The sequence below is a fragment of the Orbicella franksi genome, chromosome 15 (genome assembly GCF_964199315.1).
Source record: "Orbicella franksi chromosome 15, jaOrbFran1.1, whole genome shotgun sequence".
NCBI classification, from domain to species: domain Eukaryota; kingdom Metazoa; phylum Cnidaria; class Anthozoa; order Scleractinia; family Merulinidae; genus Orbicella; species Orbicella franksi.
Window position 1 is genome coordinate 15,786,023 of NC_138159.1, and position 19,954 is coordinate 15,805,976.

Consider the following 19,954-nt stretch of genomic DNA (forward strand, 5'->3'; position numbering starts at 1 on the left):
AAAAAATTTCGGTTCGCGCTTTTACAATAGCGCATAAAATGAAAAAACAAAACGAAGAAAGTCTTAAATAACATTTTGTGATCATGTCAACAAATGTTACAAATAATCAAAAAAAAAAATTAACTTAAATGAATTCGGATTTTTAAACGAATCCTGAACAATTCCTGGACAAATTTGAGAAGCTTCATAACTTCAAATGACGACGAAAGAATCGATAGAAATTGTGTGATAGTTATACTGAACAAGTTGAGTTGAATTAACTTCAAGCAAGCTGCAGGATTTTCAGACCTTTTGGGTCCATTATTAATTTTGAGCAAAGAAATTGCTCTTTTAACATGTACAATTCACATCAGATGAATTAATTACTGTGACCTTTCTGGAAAAAAAGGAAAAAAATTATAAACGTTCACGTCTGTTCGATTGCAAATCGAAGAATTGATCAAGACACTTCTTTAATTTCGTATCTGAAAATGCAAAGATTTGAAAAGTAGAAATAATTCTCCGACAGCATAAAGTTTGATAGCTCAACTGAAACAATTTTCCATCACCAGTCATTTATATTGTTTTTGAGCAAGGGCATTGCCTTCCAACAGACAGTTCACATCCTAATAAAAACTAAGCCTTAGTAAAACTTAGTGCTTAATGTGATTTTGGAGAACAAGAAATTTTAAAATGTTAAATTGTTAGTCCAAATTGTATCAAAGCAGAATTTGTTATGACTGACATGATCACGTAACCAATAGTTACTATCACGGTTTTTCATTTCCAACATGCAGCGCCACCTTAATAAAATACTCTTTAACATTTATCGCCTAGTAACAGGTTTTCAAACTTAGGAGAGTTGAGCGATTGTACAACAATTTCGAATTTTCAAGAGAAAAGCAAAAAAAATACTCGACTTTGACAAAATACACGTAGTGAAGCATGCAAATGGCGAACCGATAAAATATAATTTAACGACGTCGATGATCGCTCAAGCAAAGAAATCAAACTCCCCATAATTTGAAAGCATGTCCTAAATGATAGCTAGAAAGCGATTGAAACCTTTCCGTCAAAAATGGCAGGGTTAATTCACAATCACTACAGCTGTACCAATTTTTTTTAATTTTTCGCGCCCGAAAAATGTAAACGTCACACTAATGCAGATATTTCAGCCGAGAAAAAAAAAACTGACAAACGATTTTGAACTCAATTATATCTCCTCTAGTTTCAAGACTGCCATCATTATCGGAGAGATTTCAATTTAACCAAATTCTCAAACGCTATTCTCAACTTTGTCTTCATCCTCCCTTCTTGAATCCTTTTGATCTCCTTGTGTTTTTTACTGAAATTCCTGTCTTCAGAAGTTTACTCCCTGAAAACAGAATAGGTAAAAATTGCGTAAGTAACAAACCCAAGTGTGGAAACAAACGCGTAAACGAGGAGTAAAGAGTAAACACAAGTGTGCGTTGACAAGTACAAGACAAAGCTTGACAAAGAAACGCTACATTTGCGTAGAAAGCCAAACTTTCGTCGAAACAGAAACCGCCAGGACCTTAAGCGTCTTGTATGGTTCCTGAACTAGCTTCTAACTTACTTTTTATTCTGTTAATAAAGCCATACGGTTGTTCTGAAGTTCAACACGAAATGTAAACCGAGTCCGGCGAGCGCACATGGTTGAAATATTACTTGCGAAGGAAGAATGCGAAGAAATTGATACTAACCATTGGCAGAAATGGGTGTCAACCGACTTCTCTTCCCCAAACGTGGACGCCATTTCTTCTTCAAAGTAAAAATTTGCTTCGCATGCAGAACCTGGGAAACTTGCAAGTACACATCTTACTCCGACACCAAACATCTTAAAATGACAAGCAAACACCTCAGAATGAGCAGCAGTAGTCATCATGAATATGCAAAATGAGATTAGACCAATCAGGTAACAAATACGTTTCGAATTTTTAACAAACAACACCCTTTGCACGCTTTCTTATGTACAACTTTGCATTTCCTTTGTTTGTATGGAGCCCACGTGAATCCGTATGGACTGTATATGCACAAATGGGCATTTTTCAAATATTGTTTAACATTTTTTTCACGGTTCTCGGATGCAACGATCCGTTCATCCTCGTGCCGCCCTAAAACTTTTAACAGCCCCCTATTGTCAAGGCAGAGTCTCAACGAAATAATCCTTCCTTTAACTAAAGCAAAAGCTGGTTGAGTTTCGTCTTTGGCGGGAAATGCAAGATTTGTCCACGTGACATTGTCAGTCCTTGCATGGCTAGTGCCAGTCCCAGGCGTAGAGAGTCGCGCGCTTGCGGTGAAATTCCACACAATTTTTATGAAAAAGAAAGCTGCTTTCCCCATCACCGTATCTTTACATGAATGGAACTCACCGGGAAAGCAAGAGGTTGCAAACGGAACGAAGGGAGAACGCGCGATGAAAGCTTTTATAGCTGATGATGGTTTGCTCCGAGCCAGAATACAAAAAAAAAAAACCCAGGTCTTTGATTAGCCTTACATCTTCGTCACATTTGTGCAAGACCCCGTCCATAGTATGCCGGAGGAATTTAAAAACGCAACTTTATTTCTACGGTTAGGCCTTCCGTCCACACTAATCAGTCACGAAAACGGAGCTTTTCAAAAACTCTCTTCAAACCGGAGGAATCATGTCAAAACGGAGGAATTTGAAAACCCTGGCTTTGCGTTTAAGTGTGGACAGAAAACGTTTTGAAAACGGACCTTTTCGCAAACGATGACATCACGATTAGTACTGTGCTTTCCTTCAGCGGAGGAGTTTTCTTCAAACATAAATCCAAAATGATTGTTGCGTTTTCAAATTTCTCCGGCATAGTGTGGACGGGACCTGGTGTTCGCTACGACACAAGCACAAGCATAAGTAAAACAGTATTAAGGACGCCCATAACAAAAGCATAAGCATCTGGGCATGCTCAGAATCAATAATTTCGGTATATTAGGTTCTATACCTCCTTGTCTCATGTTTCTATCGAGTTGTAGAATTACGAGTGAAAGCCTGGGAGAACGAGATATGCTGTGGGAGGACGCACAGACAGGCTACCCGGCAGGGGGGTAAGGAGGGGGGGAGGGAGGCAGGCGACTATTGAGTTTTAGTATAAATCTACTAGTGTACCATCACGAATTCCGTTCTCTGATTGGCTACGCTACTCACTATCTATTCTGTGATAGATAGTGAGCAGCGTAGCAGTGTGCCCTTGTTAACAAAATGATGGCCACTTCTTGGCGTTTTCGAAGTGTCCGTGAAGAGGATTTAGATAAAGTTTTGAACGACTAGTAGATTTACATTAAAACAATTAGATTATCTGCCCTCGATTTTTATGAGTGATAGAAATCTCGAGCTCATAATTTAGTTGTTTAATAGAAACACGATTTTATACCAATCAGCGTGCCTACTTTCTTAGAGCTGTTTTCTGTCTGAAAAGAAATTAAAAAATTGCTCTAGCTTCTTGTGCCCATGCTTGTGTTGTAAGCGTCCTCACTACCTTTATGTTTATGTTTGTAATTATGCTTATGTCATAGTAAAATCCAGGTTTTAGACGACCTTCGAGCTTGTTTTTGTACAGAAAATTTTAATCCCAACGAACATTTGAATATGGCTCACCTTCAACGAATGAATGTGAAAAATATTTTTATTTCAAGGCTTGAGACGATCTAATAAGGCAGAGTAAACTTAGACTTTTTGTTTCGATATTTTCGCTTAAAATCTTGGTTTGATTTGGAATGCTTACTTTTTTTGACAATTTGGCTTCTTCACTCTCAAAACGCATCAAATGTGTTCCGTCCACACTACGCCGGAGAAATTTAAAAACGCAGCCTTGTTAGAACTACCGTCCACACTAATCCGTCAAGAAAACGCCGGGAACTTTTCAAAAACGCTCTTCAAAACCAGAGGAATTTCAAAACGCCGGCTTTGCATTCTAGTGTGGACGGAAAACAATTTGAAAACGGAGCTTTTCGAAAACGAGAAGGTCAAGATTTCCCTACCCGAATTTTCCTCGAAAACAAATACAAAATGACCGGTGATTGTTGCGTTTTCAAATTTCTTCAGCGTATTGTGGACGGAAAGCATTTGATAAGTTTTCAGAGTGAAAACGCCGTTTTCAAATTTCTCCGATATAGTGTGGACGGGGCCTCAGGATTATCCTTAGCACTAAGAACTGAAAATTGAGTTCGAGCCACGCCCAAAAGGCGACAGCAAATAGAATAAATCACTTTACTCAAGCGCCATGGAATTAAGCACGGTACTAATCGATCGAGGACACTATAAATGAAGAAAAAAATATTACAAATAGAACTGTAAACTTTAAGAATTAGGTACGTTCTAAATTTATGACCCTCGCCCAGGCCTAACGGTCATAATTTAACCATGTAATGCTTTCCCGAGGTTAGCTTCAAAAACCCATGTTTTCGGGATCAGTGTTCAGTTCGTTTGTTCTCATAACTTAATTGCTTGGTTGCCTGGAGATAGCCGTAGGCAATTTTCGGGGGAGGTACTCTCATACATAACCTATAGGGGTATGTGCCGCTGTGAAGGGTATGGTTTAATCGGCAGTTTAATCTGCGATAGAGTATAATTTACCAGGAAGTCGCAAGTGTATAAATAATCAAGCCTAGAACAGGGTTCTTTACCCGGGGTTGTATCAAAGAAAGTGAAACTCGGAAGTGAGAAATTCACATAAACAGAGGTGACTTTGTTAGATATTGATCTACTTAGCGCAAGTTAGACTACGATAGTGATTAAGTTTCTGCGTGTAAAATAGCTAGTCGTCTGGGACAGGGTAGGGGTTTGTGGAACCTGAGTCTAGAAGAAGGTTTCGGTGTCTCAGCGGCACACCCCACCTAAAGATTTACATAGTACCCCCACCCCCCCCCCCCGCGCCGCCCGAGGCCATTGTTAGGTAATAAAATCGAGAGTCCTGCAGAACCCTTCCCCACCACAAGTTTACATGCCTCGCGACCTCAAATTTAACTGCAAAGCGATTTAGTTTCTAAATAAAATGTTGTCTGCTGCATAATTATCAACTTAAATTTGACAAACGCAAATCAACCGCCGTATCGAATCTTGAAAAACTGACGTTTCGATCGTCGGGTCTTCGTCGGGGCAAAATTGAACGTTTGTGGATCAAACATGTCTTTACAAAGTTGGTTAACTACATCATTTTAACTTCTATCCGGGTTCCTGAAAAGATTTTGCATCGGAAAAGAAAACTCCACCTCCAAACTTATTAACATTTCAACTGTTCACAGGATATTCCAAGTACGTGCATTTATTCCAAGGAGATTTCTCGTCACCTCCATTTTCTAATGCTCGCTATTTTCTCGTAACAAGAAGGATAGCTAAACGTACCTAAAGCAATAAGTATGAAACGGCGAGCAGACTCCGTTCCCTTGTAATTCGTTGAAGAAAAAGTCAATAAAAGCAATGTGAAACTTGCTGGCGAAAGTTTAATCAGTTGATTTAGTTCTTGTTTTTGCATCGCGGTAAACCGCAGAGTGACGGTCGGCCATTTTGCGGTTTTCTACCGGGAAAATTCGACACCGTTATTTCGCCGGTAAACCAAATAGCCATTAAAGCCCTTTTTATTTGGCCGTGGCGGCTAGACCTTAAGCCGCCACAACCTTCAGTGTTCTATCATTAAATAAAACGTGGGAGGCATAAAAAATGTTATAGCTTCAAATATGTTATAGCGATGCATTTTGATCTTCAGCACACACAAAGACCTCGTCTTTGAGTTTAGCGAGCGGAAATTTGAAATGCATTCTTATGCCTTCTAAACGTAACGCAGGGAAACGTGCTCAGTTTTGAGTTGCGTGCTTCCTCATTTGTCGAGAGCCCAAACGGAATTGTCCACTTCCCATTGTTTAAGTTGACGCTAATTGATGTTCTTTCGAACTTCTTTAGTAACCATTAATAATTTAAGGAAAACTAATAAGTTAATAATAACTTACACAGAGAAAGGCTGGGTATGGGCGGACACGCTAATTAAAATGGCACACTTAAAACTTAACAAACAGAGTTCATTTTTCCACAAGGCTGCCTGGCTCTTAAAAACATCTGCCCGGCAGAAACAAGAAAAACAATTCATCTCAAAAATGGATAAACATAAATTTGAATATTTATTTGTGCTACTAGTAAGCTTATTTTCCTTCCATTTTTCCTTACGTCTCAGCAATTTAGTACCTTAAGTGAATTGTACACAACTTTGCGGGTTTTGGTGCCTCGCCAAGCGCCACTTTCGTCAAAAATAACTTCAAAACAACTAAATTAACCACTTTTTTCCCTCTTGTAAACGCGACACCTCGTTAACGGAGCAATTGTCACATTTGTGCGATTTAAGCGCATTAATGGCCATCTTTTCTCGAGGACCGCGAAGAAAATCTCACTCTAATCAAGAATCGGAAAATAAATATATGTTAGTACGGTGTCCTAATAAACTCCATTTCAGAATCGATGTGTACGTAGTAGGCGAGTTAACACACGGCGGAAGTGGAAACTGCTGCAAGAACAACGCCAATCACTACGTATTGTCTTAATTTGTTTTATCTGTTTTCGCTTGCGTATTTGGCGAATGTCACCTATGGTATTATCTTATGAAGCCCCTTATTTTCGAAAGTATTGCGCGGACTTTCGATTCCAATATATTCGAGTTCATAATTTTTAGAAAAACACAAATTGCAGATGAGTTTATCGGTCCGACAACATACAAATGGATGTTCAAAGACATCGGGCAAATTGTATAAATTTTAAAATGAATTCCAGGTTCCCAATACACTCATTATTTTACGGTAAGGAAAAAATCGACAAAATATATCACGTTTTGGAGGAGAGAGGCCTAAAATTAGATATCTGAAAAGCATTTTTTTCTGATATAAATGAGTTTATTGGCCCGACAACAGATCCAGAGAAATGGATTTTCAAAAGACTTCGGGCAAATTGCCCAAATTTTAAAATTAATTGCGTTAATTTTAGCTAAAAACAGACAAATTGCTCTAATTTTAACTAGGAGCAGATAACTTATCTTAATTCTACGCGGCAGATGACATTTTAATACACATGGCCAAACTCCAGCCTCCCGTTAACTAGGTTCTTATCTTATGGTAAGGAAAAAAATCGACAACTTGAAATGTATCACGTTTTGGAGGAGAGAGCCCAGAAAACAGCGTTTTTTCTGTTGAATGAATTGGCCTTCTCTCCAGTCATTTAACAAACCAACACCTTAAGTTAGGACGAGGAAAGAAATGTAATAATTTCAAGATGTTTATTCTGAGCTGAGAATTCTAATAAAACACCATTAAGATTATTAAGTCCCACCGCCGAAGTTTAAGCCGACCAGCGGTCGATCCGGACCGCCAGATCTCCAGTCCAGCCCCGGTCCAACGTGAAATCCACGTTCGAATATTCCAATTGCTCCATTTTCCCGAGGTCCGATCAGCTTAAACACATTCAATTACAAACATGTATCATTTCCTTTATAACTCTACATTTTGCCTCAAAGCAAATCGATCACACATCATCAGATTGCGATAGCCTTGCCGATGGATTTGCTGCAGATCTCCATTTTGCAACAAACGTTCATTTCAATTCAACGACAAATAAATATTGCCATATAGCAAAAAAATAATTCACGACAGTATAAACAACTTATCAAATGTTCTAATAGCATTTATCAGAAAGTATTTTAAATTTTCAACTGTCTCACGCCTTCCTATAAACAGGATTCGTTAACTCGGGGCTGTACTAGGAAGCCATTTTTAGAGGAAAGCAAAATGTCTTCACAAAATCTTCATTTTTAAGCGTGGCCGAGGCAATGATCTGTAAAAAAAACGACTTATAACATAAGTCGTCTAAGGCAACTTGTCTGGAGCAATTCAGAATTATAAATTGTCCAAAAGATGTCTCAAAGAACGAATGGGCCTACCGCAATTTTTTCAAGATTAAAATTTCCATTGTTAGTGATTTGCATCCCTTAAGGTCCCAAACTTTCAATAAAAAAAGATTGAGGTAAAACCAAACAAAGATACATGCTTGCTTGATTCAATAAAAATCACATCAGCAATATTCCACAAGTATCGATTCACACGCCTACCGAAAGACCCGTAACACTTTGACATTTTCTCAGCCAGTGAATTTTTAAAATCCTTCCGTCTTTTCGCGTGTGCAAAAATCTGACGTCATCGAGTATGAAATTCTGTTGAAGCACTGAAAACAAAACTCCACGCATGATAATTTTTGGTCTTGACATGGGCGCTTCGCACACTTACCCATCTTGACATCATTCAGAGGGAAACCAGTTTAAAGCAACTTGTGATTGATTGGCAATTCTTCTCGTTTGATCACCGGACACTTAAATGACAGGCAGGTAGGGGCGGGGGGCGTGGCCAGGAAGCAACGAGTCAAATGTATCTCTTTTTGTCTAAGAGGAACAAGCCAGTATCAACCAGCAGCCTCTTTGACAACGAAGTACCACCGACACCTCCTCCAGACCTTAGAGGGGCGAGTGATTTTAGCAGTTCTTCTGACGCTTTTGAAAGGTATGAAAGCTCATCTTTCTGCTGTCCAATTCTGGGACGAACCCAACTAAGGTGATCCTCTCGATTTGGGGTCGTTTTTGTTTTAGTCCCACCCCTTGTGTTTGTGATGAAAAGCGCCATCTAAAACACAAACCTGGTAGGTGATCTGATCGGGAGACTCGCTAATTTTACTTTTTGGTAAGATTAAAACCCTTCAATTTTCGCAGTCCTTCTCCGGTTAGAATTTTGCTGATATTCAACTGATCCCAAATCTTTCCTTGCTCGCCGGAAAGAAGCAATATTTTCATGTTCTAATTTGTCATTCCATATAGGCTTCAATTCCCTTCCTGTTGAGATTTCTAGTCGTACTGTCTCCGATCGAATTTTTTTCATACAGCAGAGCTCGAAAATAATTTACATGGCTCGCTCATTATACTGTTATTTGTAAGTATTGACTAATTAGTTTCTGGGTTTGATGAGCCGCTTAAAATTTTCTTATAGAATTTTAGAATAAGAAATAATACATTTCATTTTCCCGGCAACTCGGACATGAAATGGGTTCTTGGCCTTGAATTGTTTATATACGTCAAAACAATATTTATATCATGTAAAACAAGCTTCCGCCCGACAAATATCAAAATAACTCTCACATATAGCGGACTTTTGCATTTCTATTATCGGCCGTTTTTAGAAAGTGCATGGTGTTAACAAGCTATAATTTTGCGTTAAATGTTTAATACTACCGAGTAAGTCTTTTACGCTGAAAAGTTTATGCAAGAGTTTGGAAAATCGTGCTGTCATTTCTGGCACTCCACGGCTATCGGTGCGAAGTGCCCGATTTTCAACTTCAGTGTAAAACAGCGTTTTTACGATTCAAACCTGCAATTACCCGCGACATATAATTTACAGTAGACGTGTTGACAACATAACAAGCTCCTACACCACGCTAAATAATTGTTCGTCACATACATAAAGATCTTTAGGAATTTTTTCAGAACATGTTTTCTTCGCACGTAGCGTCACCATGGACTTCAGCCAAAGCCAAATTTCTGGCCTTTGCGATGCCATAAAAATTTGAAGAAAAATTGTTTTTCGGTAGGTCAAGTTTCTTATTCATAGCAAAGTGATTTTCGGTTGGTCCGATATTTTAAGCCAGGCAATTTAGGTGCAAATAAAACACCTGTTTTCTAAACAGCCACCGTGTTTAGAGGTTCTCGTTTTACGCGTAAAAGCATTCACGTTTCTCGCGCAACATGTGGTATTTTATCTGAGTGTTTTACTAATTTGGCTCCCGCCGCAACGATCAAGTAACTTTCAATCTAAAAAAGCACGCTCTAAATAGTTTGTTGAAGAACTTTTAATTTCCCAGCGCTGGAAAAATCGAGAACAAAATCAGTAAATGATTTTTAAGGACAGTCTTTAAACCCCGAGAAGTCGATTGCATGTAAAAGGTTTCGGAAAAAAAATCGCTTGGTAGGAGTTCGTAATCTTAGATTTGAAAGGGACTAGATAAATTTAAAGGGATTCGAGATTTCCTAAGACCTTCACTTGAAATGGAAGACAACTAAAAATCACAGCCAAAATACTAGTTCAGTTTAGAAAAACACCCTGCCGAAATCACAGATAAACACGGGCTTGAAGAGAGACAGACTGTGGTGACGAATCAAAGCTTAGAATAACAATATTAGCATCACAGTCAACCTTAACAAATAACGAGTGTGTTTATATTTACTTATCATAAACAAGCAAACGTTTGGAAAATTCCACTTAAAACAAGATCACAATTAACACGGCCACGTTGAAACAAAATCAGTAAAAAGCGTGGCTGGTGTGATTGTTAAAAGACTTCACTTCACGAATTTCCGAGTTAGCTGGATTCATTACACTCTTTTAACTGCAGGTGGGATCGAAGCTTAATGGGGAACTTCACTTTGGTCTCGTCAAAAGCCGAAATAAAGAACTTTGCCCCCAAATTAACTTAACGAAAGCTATAACTATTAGGCACCAAAGTTGTTAAGTTCATTTTGTATGGGGCACTTGAGTTAAGCGGCCTTAATTCGGACCGCTTCCGGAACAAAGTACAGGCTTCAGCACTTAATTGGCTTTCATTTCTTAGCTGGGGCGAGCACGCCCAGTTTTACTGAATTATTCGAGTTTATTGTAACAAAAATAAATGAGAAAATGCAGCTGTTTTGTGTGACATGCACGACCTAAATATTCAACCCCCAAAAGAATCCCCACAAAAAATGGAGGCAAACTCCTACAGGAATTAAAGCGCCATGAAACAGTTGAGTCGAGGTTCGTCATCAATTCATTCACCGCAAAGCAAGCAGGTTCCGCATTCATGTGTGAGTCTGTAGTTTAGCAGAAAACATCTTAAATGGGCGGCATTCCGTAGGTACGACTGGTGTTCTGTCACTCAGCTCCACGATGAAGCAGGTATGAAAAGAAAGTGCATAGCAAATTTCGAGTGAGTTCAAGAGCCAACTTGAAACGAACTTCGGACGAATTTAACACACGCGAGCTAGTGCAATCTTGTCCTGCCTTCCGCCCCTAACAGACCATATGTTACTCTGGTGGGAAAAGGCTTTTCTAGAGGGCATGGCCGTGAATTCTCTAACAAAAGGAAATTTTCAGGACAGCAGGTGTCAAATGAGGTGAAGTGTTGCCGAATGAACAAAGGAGTTCCATATCAAAGAGCACTGTAGAAATGAAAAATAATTTTGGAACCGGCGAGCTAGAAAATGAACAAGCCCTGAATTATAGAATTACTAGCCAAAAGGTTGATGAATTCGTTACTCGTCAAAATTATTAATAATCACAAAATCACGATGCTTCCAGTTTGATGTGTAGTAGTCATTTTATTTACAGATGTTAGAAATTTCCAGCCACGTTTTCCGATCGAAGTTTTAGTAGTTTTATTTTTTTTGACAGCCGTGAATTAAAAGACATGTTTGGAAAATTTAAGATATCTGCTTGAGAGTCTAATAATAACTCAGTGCGATTAGCAAGCCGCTAGGGAAGAAAAAATCTTTACTGGCTTCGGCGAAAACAGGAAACAAATAAGCGCAACTACATTGTTAATGAAAAAATAAACAAATTGTGCAGTGGTTTCCAAATCAGGTCCTTCCGTTTCTGTTATTTCTTCTGATAACTTCTTCCTAACACTCGCTGTTCTGTCAGGAAATCGCAGTTGTTTTCGAATTTCAAAGACTGAAAGACATCGAGACCTAGTCTGGCTTTTCAATAATAATCCAAAGAACAATCTTGTAAACGTGCAGGGAATTTTAAAATTACTAAAACATTAATTGGGTGATGTGGAACTTTGCATCGAAACTTGTTGGGCGATTTATTTTTTGTCGTACTAAAGTTAAAATAAATCTCTTTGTTTGTCCACCAACTGTTCTCTTTTTACGTTTCTCAGAAGTTCAGCAGGGAATATTTTCGTTATCCTGACTAACAAAGGAAATAACAATTGCTTTATCAGACCGATCTTTGCCAGTGGTTATGAACTCGACCGTTTTCCACAGACCACGAGTCAAGTGTTATCAATGGTTTCTTCCCGCTGCAATTAAAACTTCAAACGGCCCCATTTCTTGAAAGACACAACCTTCTTCTTTACCTTTCTCAGGCCTTAGTCCATCAAAACAGAAACAGTTTCAAGCCAATTGCACTGACAAAGCGGATAAATTGCTTATGGCAAGCCGTTCCGGAACATCTTTCGCTTTTAAGTATTAAGTGCACTAGTTAAAATCGATAACAAAGGTTGAATTCAAAGTAAGGGTTAAAAAGATGTCCTTCCCGCATCAATCAATCAATAAAACTGTGCTTGAAAGAAGGAAATTGGGCTGGACAGATTTTTTTTTTTTTTGTCAGTGAAGCACTTGAAAATTTTCAACCACCAGCTAGTAACGGCTGGTGAGTTTGTTTTTCAAATTTTGAGTTCAGGAGTTTGTCTAAAACTTCGGAAATAAAACGAAAACAATTCCGAAAAAAATAGTTTATATAAGCTCAGCGGGGGTTGTGATTTTGAGGCAGTTTGTCCAGATGAACACTTTGGCGCTTCACAACGAGCTAATAGAAAAGCAAATAAACACAGCAATGTGTACTTGATTTAATTAGGTTCATTGTTCGCTACGCACTGCGTTAGGCCGGTTGAAATCTACACTGTCGGCTGTTTTCTAAAGTCCACGTGCAATAAAAAGCGATGTTTAATTCATGTGGGCACCAAAAGTGTAGATTAGAAAGATTGAATTCAATTCTAGGGGTTTTAGTTGTAATAACTCCCTTTCTTTTGAAATCAAAAGTGTGAAAGCGGAAAACAACAAAAGAGTTCGAACAGGCTTTCTTCAAAAGACGAAATCGAAATTGGTTGTCATTACCGGAGGTTTTGGGCGATTTTTTTTTTTTTTTTTTTTTTGATACACGGGACTCAAGATTCCTCTCCACAGAACGCGGGACAATTAAAACACCCCAAAGCCAAAATGTGTTTCCTAATTCCATTAGCGAATTTTCGGGTGGCGGCAGGAGAAATGTAAACATTCCTACCATAAACAAATCTATTAACACGAACAAAATGTTATGTAAATATACGCGTTTACCTTTCTAATTTAAAAGATATCTTGTTAAAACCGTGTTTAACATCCAGTCGATGCCATCGCGCGCTGTTCCCAGGTTAGGACCCGAGATTGGCTTGATTTCTTCACCGCTAAACCTACACAAACCGATGAAATTAATTCAAACCAGATCTTTATCGGTTTTGACAGACAAGACAAGGTTTACAAACACAATGGAAACCCAGTGAAATGCCCGCGTAACCACGGCCTGTCGATAGATGACAAATGCGCGTTCAAACGACAAGAACGTGCGCTTGATGTGAACATCAATTGATATTGTAAATACAACTATAAACCCTTAGATAGATTGACTGTACTAGTTTAATCTCTTTGCCTGTCAAGCGCCTATGAAGAGGGGGCGTACCATCGCAATTTGCACTCAAATTTGAACAAGCCGGTAATATGACCGTAGCTGGAAGAGTTTTTAACATTCCCTATAATTAACACTTAAAAGTCGGACCCTAAGGCTGGTTTGACCTACTAAATCGGTTCCCCTATTATGCGTCTAGCTCCTCCGCTAGAACAATGAGCCTGTTCGATTAAATGCAGGCCTGCAGCTGGAATGCTTATCACACGTTTAAATTGTAGGTGTGATTTATTGTACGGGGAGTAGTTAATGCGCTCTGCGAGCAGACGGCATGTCAATCATGAAGCGGCACATCAAAAGGGATCTAATTAAATCTATCAGTTTTTAAGGCCATAGATAATTTCGCAAACCACGCCTGATAGCTCAATATTTTCCTTGCGTGTGTGTTGAACGCGGAGCTCCTGATCCAAAAGGCAAACACAAGTCAGTCAGGGGCAAAGAAGGAACGGCGGACAGTACACAAGGGGTGTCGAAGCGCGAAGTGGAAAACTGCCCGTGTTAACCCAATTCATCGTTTTCTAAATCACTGCAATCTTAACCCGGCGGGATTCTTTGATCATCATTCAGGTATGAGAAATGGGTCAGTTCGTGCATAAAGTCATTTAGTATTTTTAGCGAACCCTAGAAAAATTCGTCCCTCAAAGTTCACTGCTGACAAAAGTTACTTGCAAATGCATTCGTATGGAATTTGGAAGTTTGATCAAAATGGTGTTTGTTTGTCAAAAGGTTACGCCGCTCACCGAACCTTGTTAGTAACACAATACGAAAACCGCACGAAGCCGAAGTTACAAATTTGTTATGTTTCTGCTATTTTCCTCGAGTTCTAGAATTCTTGCTCGAAAACGCCTTAAAACTCTTTCTTTTTTCTACTTCAGAAAATTTCCTATTTGTTCAAACCTCATCGCATTTATTGAGGGGATTAATTTTGTATCGTGTTATTATTGAAATCAGTTGTAGGTACCTTGGTGTGAATACATGCGTACTTTATAAACAAGCTTACCAATGCTTATAATTACAGTATTCCTTGCTAAAGCGCTGCACCACAGGAAATCCGCTTTAAGAAACACCACATAGTGTGTCGAACCATTCGCCATTTATAGTCTTTATACAAACCCATTAGAAAGTTATAATCTGACTAGAAACCCCGCAGTTACAAGTTAGTGGACAACAAGAGAATCTGCCGGTCCATGGGGCAGACAAGGAAATTCGATTTGAGTAGCATTTTGTCTTAAGTTATCCAGTACTTCGACAGCACTCTTTGAAATATCAATTATCTTCCTCAACAGTTACAAAACAATTATCCCCGGCGCCCTGAAAATCACATTTCAAAACAGGCGAAGATTAAATACTTCCTTCAGAGTTAATCGTAATGGCGGATTAGGCTGAGAGATTTTTAAATGGACAAAGACTACCATTTAGGACCTGTGTCTGTATCCGGAAAGAAAAGGTGCTTTGTTTTGGAATAGGTGGAAGGGTAGATTTTGCTCGAAGTCAAAACATAGAGCAGGTTTCGAAGCTAGTACACGGCTGAGTAACTGTAAAGTACTGTCTTTATGGAATCATATTTATCGAACAACCCTAGACCGCCCCTTTCTCAACTGCAGAACGCCCCGTCCGCGTTCGTGCCACCCACCGGAGCGTATTTATATCGCAGGCATGTTTCGACAAAACAGCAACAGTATGTATGTCCTATACTTCTGCTATCAGATAGCGTTTACATGACACTTAATCTAGCGCGCGAGAATGAACTTTATACAAGAACTTACGCCGTATTGTAAAGGATTTGCAATTGAAACAATTATGGTTTCCGCTTGCAATCGAGAGGTGTGAAGTGGAAGGAACTCGAGGTTTTTGTCAGTGCAGCTGGGAGCGAAATGGCTGGCTAAAATTGTCAACATTTTGTTGAGCTGAAAATTTCACATTGACGTCCGCCTGTAGGCTTTTGTATTGTTGGTATGGATTGGTTCCGAATAATGGCTCCATTTGGAGAAACTTATTATATATCAACAAATCCCTATCATTCAATCACATTGTGTCATGAACAGGCTTTCTGTTAAGCTGATTGGTTGTAAACAAGAGCGGCGGCATCTCAAAAGAATACGTACTTGGGGTTTTGGCTGAATTAAATCAACAGTCCATTTCGAAGCTCGTGGGGCGTACAAAGTGCTGGTGAATTCGTCGACCAAAATAGATCACAAAACAGCCCCGAATAGGCCCGAGCAGAGGTTCTATGAACAGGGGTTTCTTTCGCCAGGTTTGTTCCGTTGTATTTGTTCAGGAATTTAACGTGATTTGATTAGCAACTATAAGCTGATTACATGCACCGCGCGCGTGCTAATACGATCTCTTTGACGCTGTACACGCTCGATTTGTACTTCTTTCAGGAGCCGGGAACAGCGACAGATTGCAGATTGACACCTCTTGCGATGCTCGCAGCGACTTGTAGCAGAATAGGACAACAAAGCCCGCCACCGGTATCTGACGTGACTATGGCAAAAGGGTTCTACCACTGGAAACAGCCAACTTCACTGCCAATCCAGCGAGGAAGGCCGGCTGATGCGGGATTGTATTCGAACTTGCCTTCAGCATTCATCCCAGCTAGCGAGTCTTTAAGTGTACAGAACCACGACAGCTTTCTCCCCAGCCCAAACTATTCGTCAGGGCATAATTCGCTCACAGACCCACTGGCTATAGCCTCGGCAAGTCGCGTGCACTCTGCCTCTGTCGAAGCGTCCATGTACCCTCCGCGTATGCCGCATCCTTACGAAGGTTCGCCCTGGTTTAAACCTCCTCTAGAGCCTCACACGCAGGCTTCTGCACGGCAGGCGTTCTGGGAAGTACACAGCAATACCCCGTGGCTAGATCAAGCAGTTTCGGGCAGTTCATTTCACCCAACTTTGAGCCATTTTACAGGACTGCCACACGAATTTTCCACAGGAAGTTTACCCATTCCTGCTGCGGTTTCCGTGGCTAGCCATCCACACTTTTTGCCCCCTCCTTGTCTTGGTTCCGATCCTATGAAGACTTCTCTTCCAACTTACATAGATGGACCTTCGTATTTTCCTGGGACACCAGGATTACTGCCGTCGACGCAGAGTGTAGCCGCAAGAGCGACTCGACGGTACACAGGTCGAGCGACTTGCGACTGTCCGAATTGTCAAGACAATGAAAGACTAAGCGCTGCCGGTGCTCCTTTTCGGAAAAAAACTCAACATATCTGTCACATTCCTGGTTGCGGCAAAGTGTACGGGAAAACCTCACATCTCAAAGCACATCTCCGCTGGCACACTGGCGAGCGGCCATTTGTGTGTAACTGGTTATTTTGCGGAAAGCGGTTCACACGCTCTGACGAACTTCAGAGACATTTACGAACGCACACGGGCGAGAAACGGTTCGCTTGTCCCATCTGCAATAAACGTTTTATGCGAAGTGATCACCTTGCCAAGCACGTTAAAACCCACAATAATGATTCGGTGAGGAAAGGAGACTCGGAGAAAGACGAAAAAGAGGAAGGAAAAGCAATCACAGATGGCGACAGTGAACGAACTTGTAACTTATCTGAAAATGGCGAGAGTGACAAGATCGTGTAGTCTGACCGAGACAAAACGTAAGACATTACGAATTTAATGACAAAATGTTTTTCTCTCAAGCCTATTACATTCTTTCCACGATATAAAAGCTCTGACATCGTAAATTCAGTACTTAAATCGTTTCTGAACTCGAAGATGAGAAACTAATAGAAACTTTGTATATTATGGGTGACGTCGGCTCGCAAAGCAGAGGTATAAAATTTCCTAGTTCAGAGATTGTTTCAGTGATGCATACAGTTACCAATATGGCTCTTGCTAGCTAAGATTGAGAGTTTGAAACCCACATGAATAGTGTGCGATTCTGATTGAATGGAAATCGTTCTTGAATTGACTACTGATATCTACTGTACAGAACAATACGTGAAAATTCCTCGTCTGAGAGAGAGAGAAAGATATAACATTGATATGCTATGAAAATAACAAATTTTTTAGCCTTGTTCAATTGTATTTAAAGGCTGTAAGTTTTAAGTTATTTAATTGAACAAGCTGACACATTTGACTTCAGGTTATTTACAGTTGAAATGTACATAAAAGTGAAGAGCTAAGCTGAATCTTGCGACTACATTAAAGAGACCACTGATTCGATTGCAAGAGTTGTCTGTCTGTGAGGACGTGAGATGGGTTGTTGGTCTCGTTATCTGCAAATTTATGTCTTTTTCGAGTGCGAATTACACCATAGTGCCATTATTAAGATAATAGTCGAATAAGTTTTTCGAAAACACTGGTTTCCCGGTGAGCACTACAATGGGTTCCTCCACGGGGCAGTGAGATGGCTTTCATCAGCTGATCACGAACAGTGAAGGATTTGAAATGGCTTTCCACAGTACAGTAGTTACATCTATACTGGTGACCACTCCATGGTATTGTTTCCTTAAATCGCTTCGATTAGACCACAATTTACAAACACACGGTCGATGGACACGTATTTTGTGAACTTTTATCCCTTTCCGATCGAGATACTCTACTGATTCTGATAGGCACTGTGTATCAACTGTTTTATTATCAAATGATGTAGAGAAATCTTTAAGAATTCTTTAGTGAGGCCTCAGAGTGTCTATCTGCTTCACAGATTTACACTGATTTCTTTTTCGCTTTTGTTCAATCCTGATGCAGACCACGCACTTGAAAAGCGTTAATTTTACAATGGCACTTGAAATCATTTGCCAAAGATAGAAGTTGCTGTCCTCTATTTACAAAGCATACAAACACTGACCCCAGACAAATCTATTGCAATTCTACACAATTATTAACAACCGGCTTTTTTTCAGAACGGTACACAAACATATATTAGAAGTTAAACGAATACCTTACAGTCAGTAGCAAAGTTTTCGCATGTTGCAAAACTAACTGTCTTTAGGTCTCTTTGGTACGATCTTCTAAAAACCATTTGCTGTACTTTATTATGTCGGAACAAAACCCAACTTTTCAAAAACAAATATGTTTTCCATTAATTTGTCCGTGAAATTTTCCGCGTCGTTTATACCTGAAATGCACCCAAATTTGTGCGGGGCTAATCGAACGATTCACGCACGGAAGTGTACAGATTAAAGTGTAAAATAAATTCGAGAGGAAACGTTTTATTTGTAAATCTTATCAACTGAAATGAAGTGCTTTCTTCACACCCACTTGGAGCGTTTCTTGTCCAGCCTTCCGAGATAGGGGACGGATAATTATTCCCACTCTAGTGGCAGTTAAGCCCTCTATATATGAACAAAGGAAAGCCTTCTTTTACTTTTCAATCTTCATTTAAGTAGAAGGCGCTTGCTTGCTTGCCGCCGCACGGGTGTCATATTCAGATAATTGAAATAATCACAAGGCAAGCTGTTTGACAAGCCGGCACTCCTCCAAGATCACTTTTATAAACACACAAATTCCTTTTCACACTCGCCTCTTTACTTAGTAGTTAGTGTGCAAGCTCATTCGCGCGCGTGTTTCACCCATCGGGCACCCCGCGTGCTAAGCCTACCACGAAAGCAAACACACTTTCATCCCTGACAAGTCTGAGAAATTGAGTTTAATTTTCTTCTAAAGACAACATAAACAACTCGGCGTGGTGTAAAAAGATCGTATTTCCTACTTCGCCCAAGGCTATGGAAAAAATTGTGATTGATGTAGGTCGTATTTATTAAAAAGAAGTCGCGGTTTTTTTTGTAAGGAAAAAAAATACAGAAGTCATTGGCGACCGGAAAGCCCTTCAAATACAAAGAAACCACAACGAATTGACGCATGACCGAGCGCCTCTTGTCTCAAAAAGATTTGTTCTTAAAGATCCTTTGCTTCTTTGCTCGAGATAATCACTGTTTTTGTTTGTATCTGCCTTCGATGATATGGCAATTTTAATTCAGCAAGTCCCTTGAGAGTTCTTTCGTTGAGGGCCAACTCAGCCACGCATGATAAGGAACCCAAATTAGTGCTTGTCCGCCGCGCCGACAAAGGGTTTCCAAGACCGCCTCCTTTAAATTAGTGATCAACTTCTTTCGATTGCCTCGCACAGGTATTACTACTGTGTTGTTTTTGCGCCATTATGAACAGGAGAAAAATAACTCTTGGCCGATCTAATTGCTTTCACAACAGAAACTCAAAGCTTTTAATTGAGATGACCCTGCCGCGCGCTAAAAGTCGAAAATAGGTGTTCTAGGCATTAGATCAAAGTGGAAACCCTGTTTTAAGAGATGAGATGCAAGGAAAAACATCGTCGTATAATTGCGTTTGCATTTAACGGCTTACGATAATTACCAAGGCGTCTCGTTTAATGATACATAATAGTTTTCAAAATATTCTCTATACTTACCTAGCCCTCACGTTGGGGGGTTTATATTGTACTAGAAACAAAACCAAAATTGCAGGGAGACATG

The 19,954-nt window shown here is 39.8% G+C and overlaps 1 protein-coding gene across 3 annotated transcripts; it reads left to right on the plus strand.

Moving 5' to 3' along the window:
- Positions 1 to 8,082: 8,082 nt before the first annotated feature.
- On the plus strand, positions 8,083 to 19,703 carry LOC145469843 (transcription factor Sp9-like). Of its 3 annotated transcripts, none has more exons than XM_081453650.1 (2): positions 8,083 to 8,547; positions 15,894 to 19,703. In XM_081453650.1, exon 2 carries the CDS (start codon positions 15,936 to 15,938, stop codon positions 17,097 to 17,099), a length of 1,164 nt encoding a protein of 387 aa, XP_081309776.1. In that variant the 5' UTR covers positions 8,083 to 8,547; positions 15,894 to 15,935; the 3' UTR covers positions 17,100 to 19,703. The 3 variants fall into 3 exon arrangements, with proteins under 3 accessions (XP_081309776.1, XP_081309775.1, XP_081309774.1); XM_081453649.1 differs by lacking the exon at positions 8,083 to 8,547 and adding an exon at positions 13,734 to 14,076; XM_081453648.1 differs by lacking the exon at positions 8,083 to 8,547 and adding an exon at positions 14,092 to 15,763.
- Positions 19,704 to 19,954: the final 251 nt, after the last annotated feature.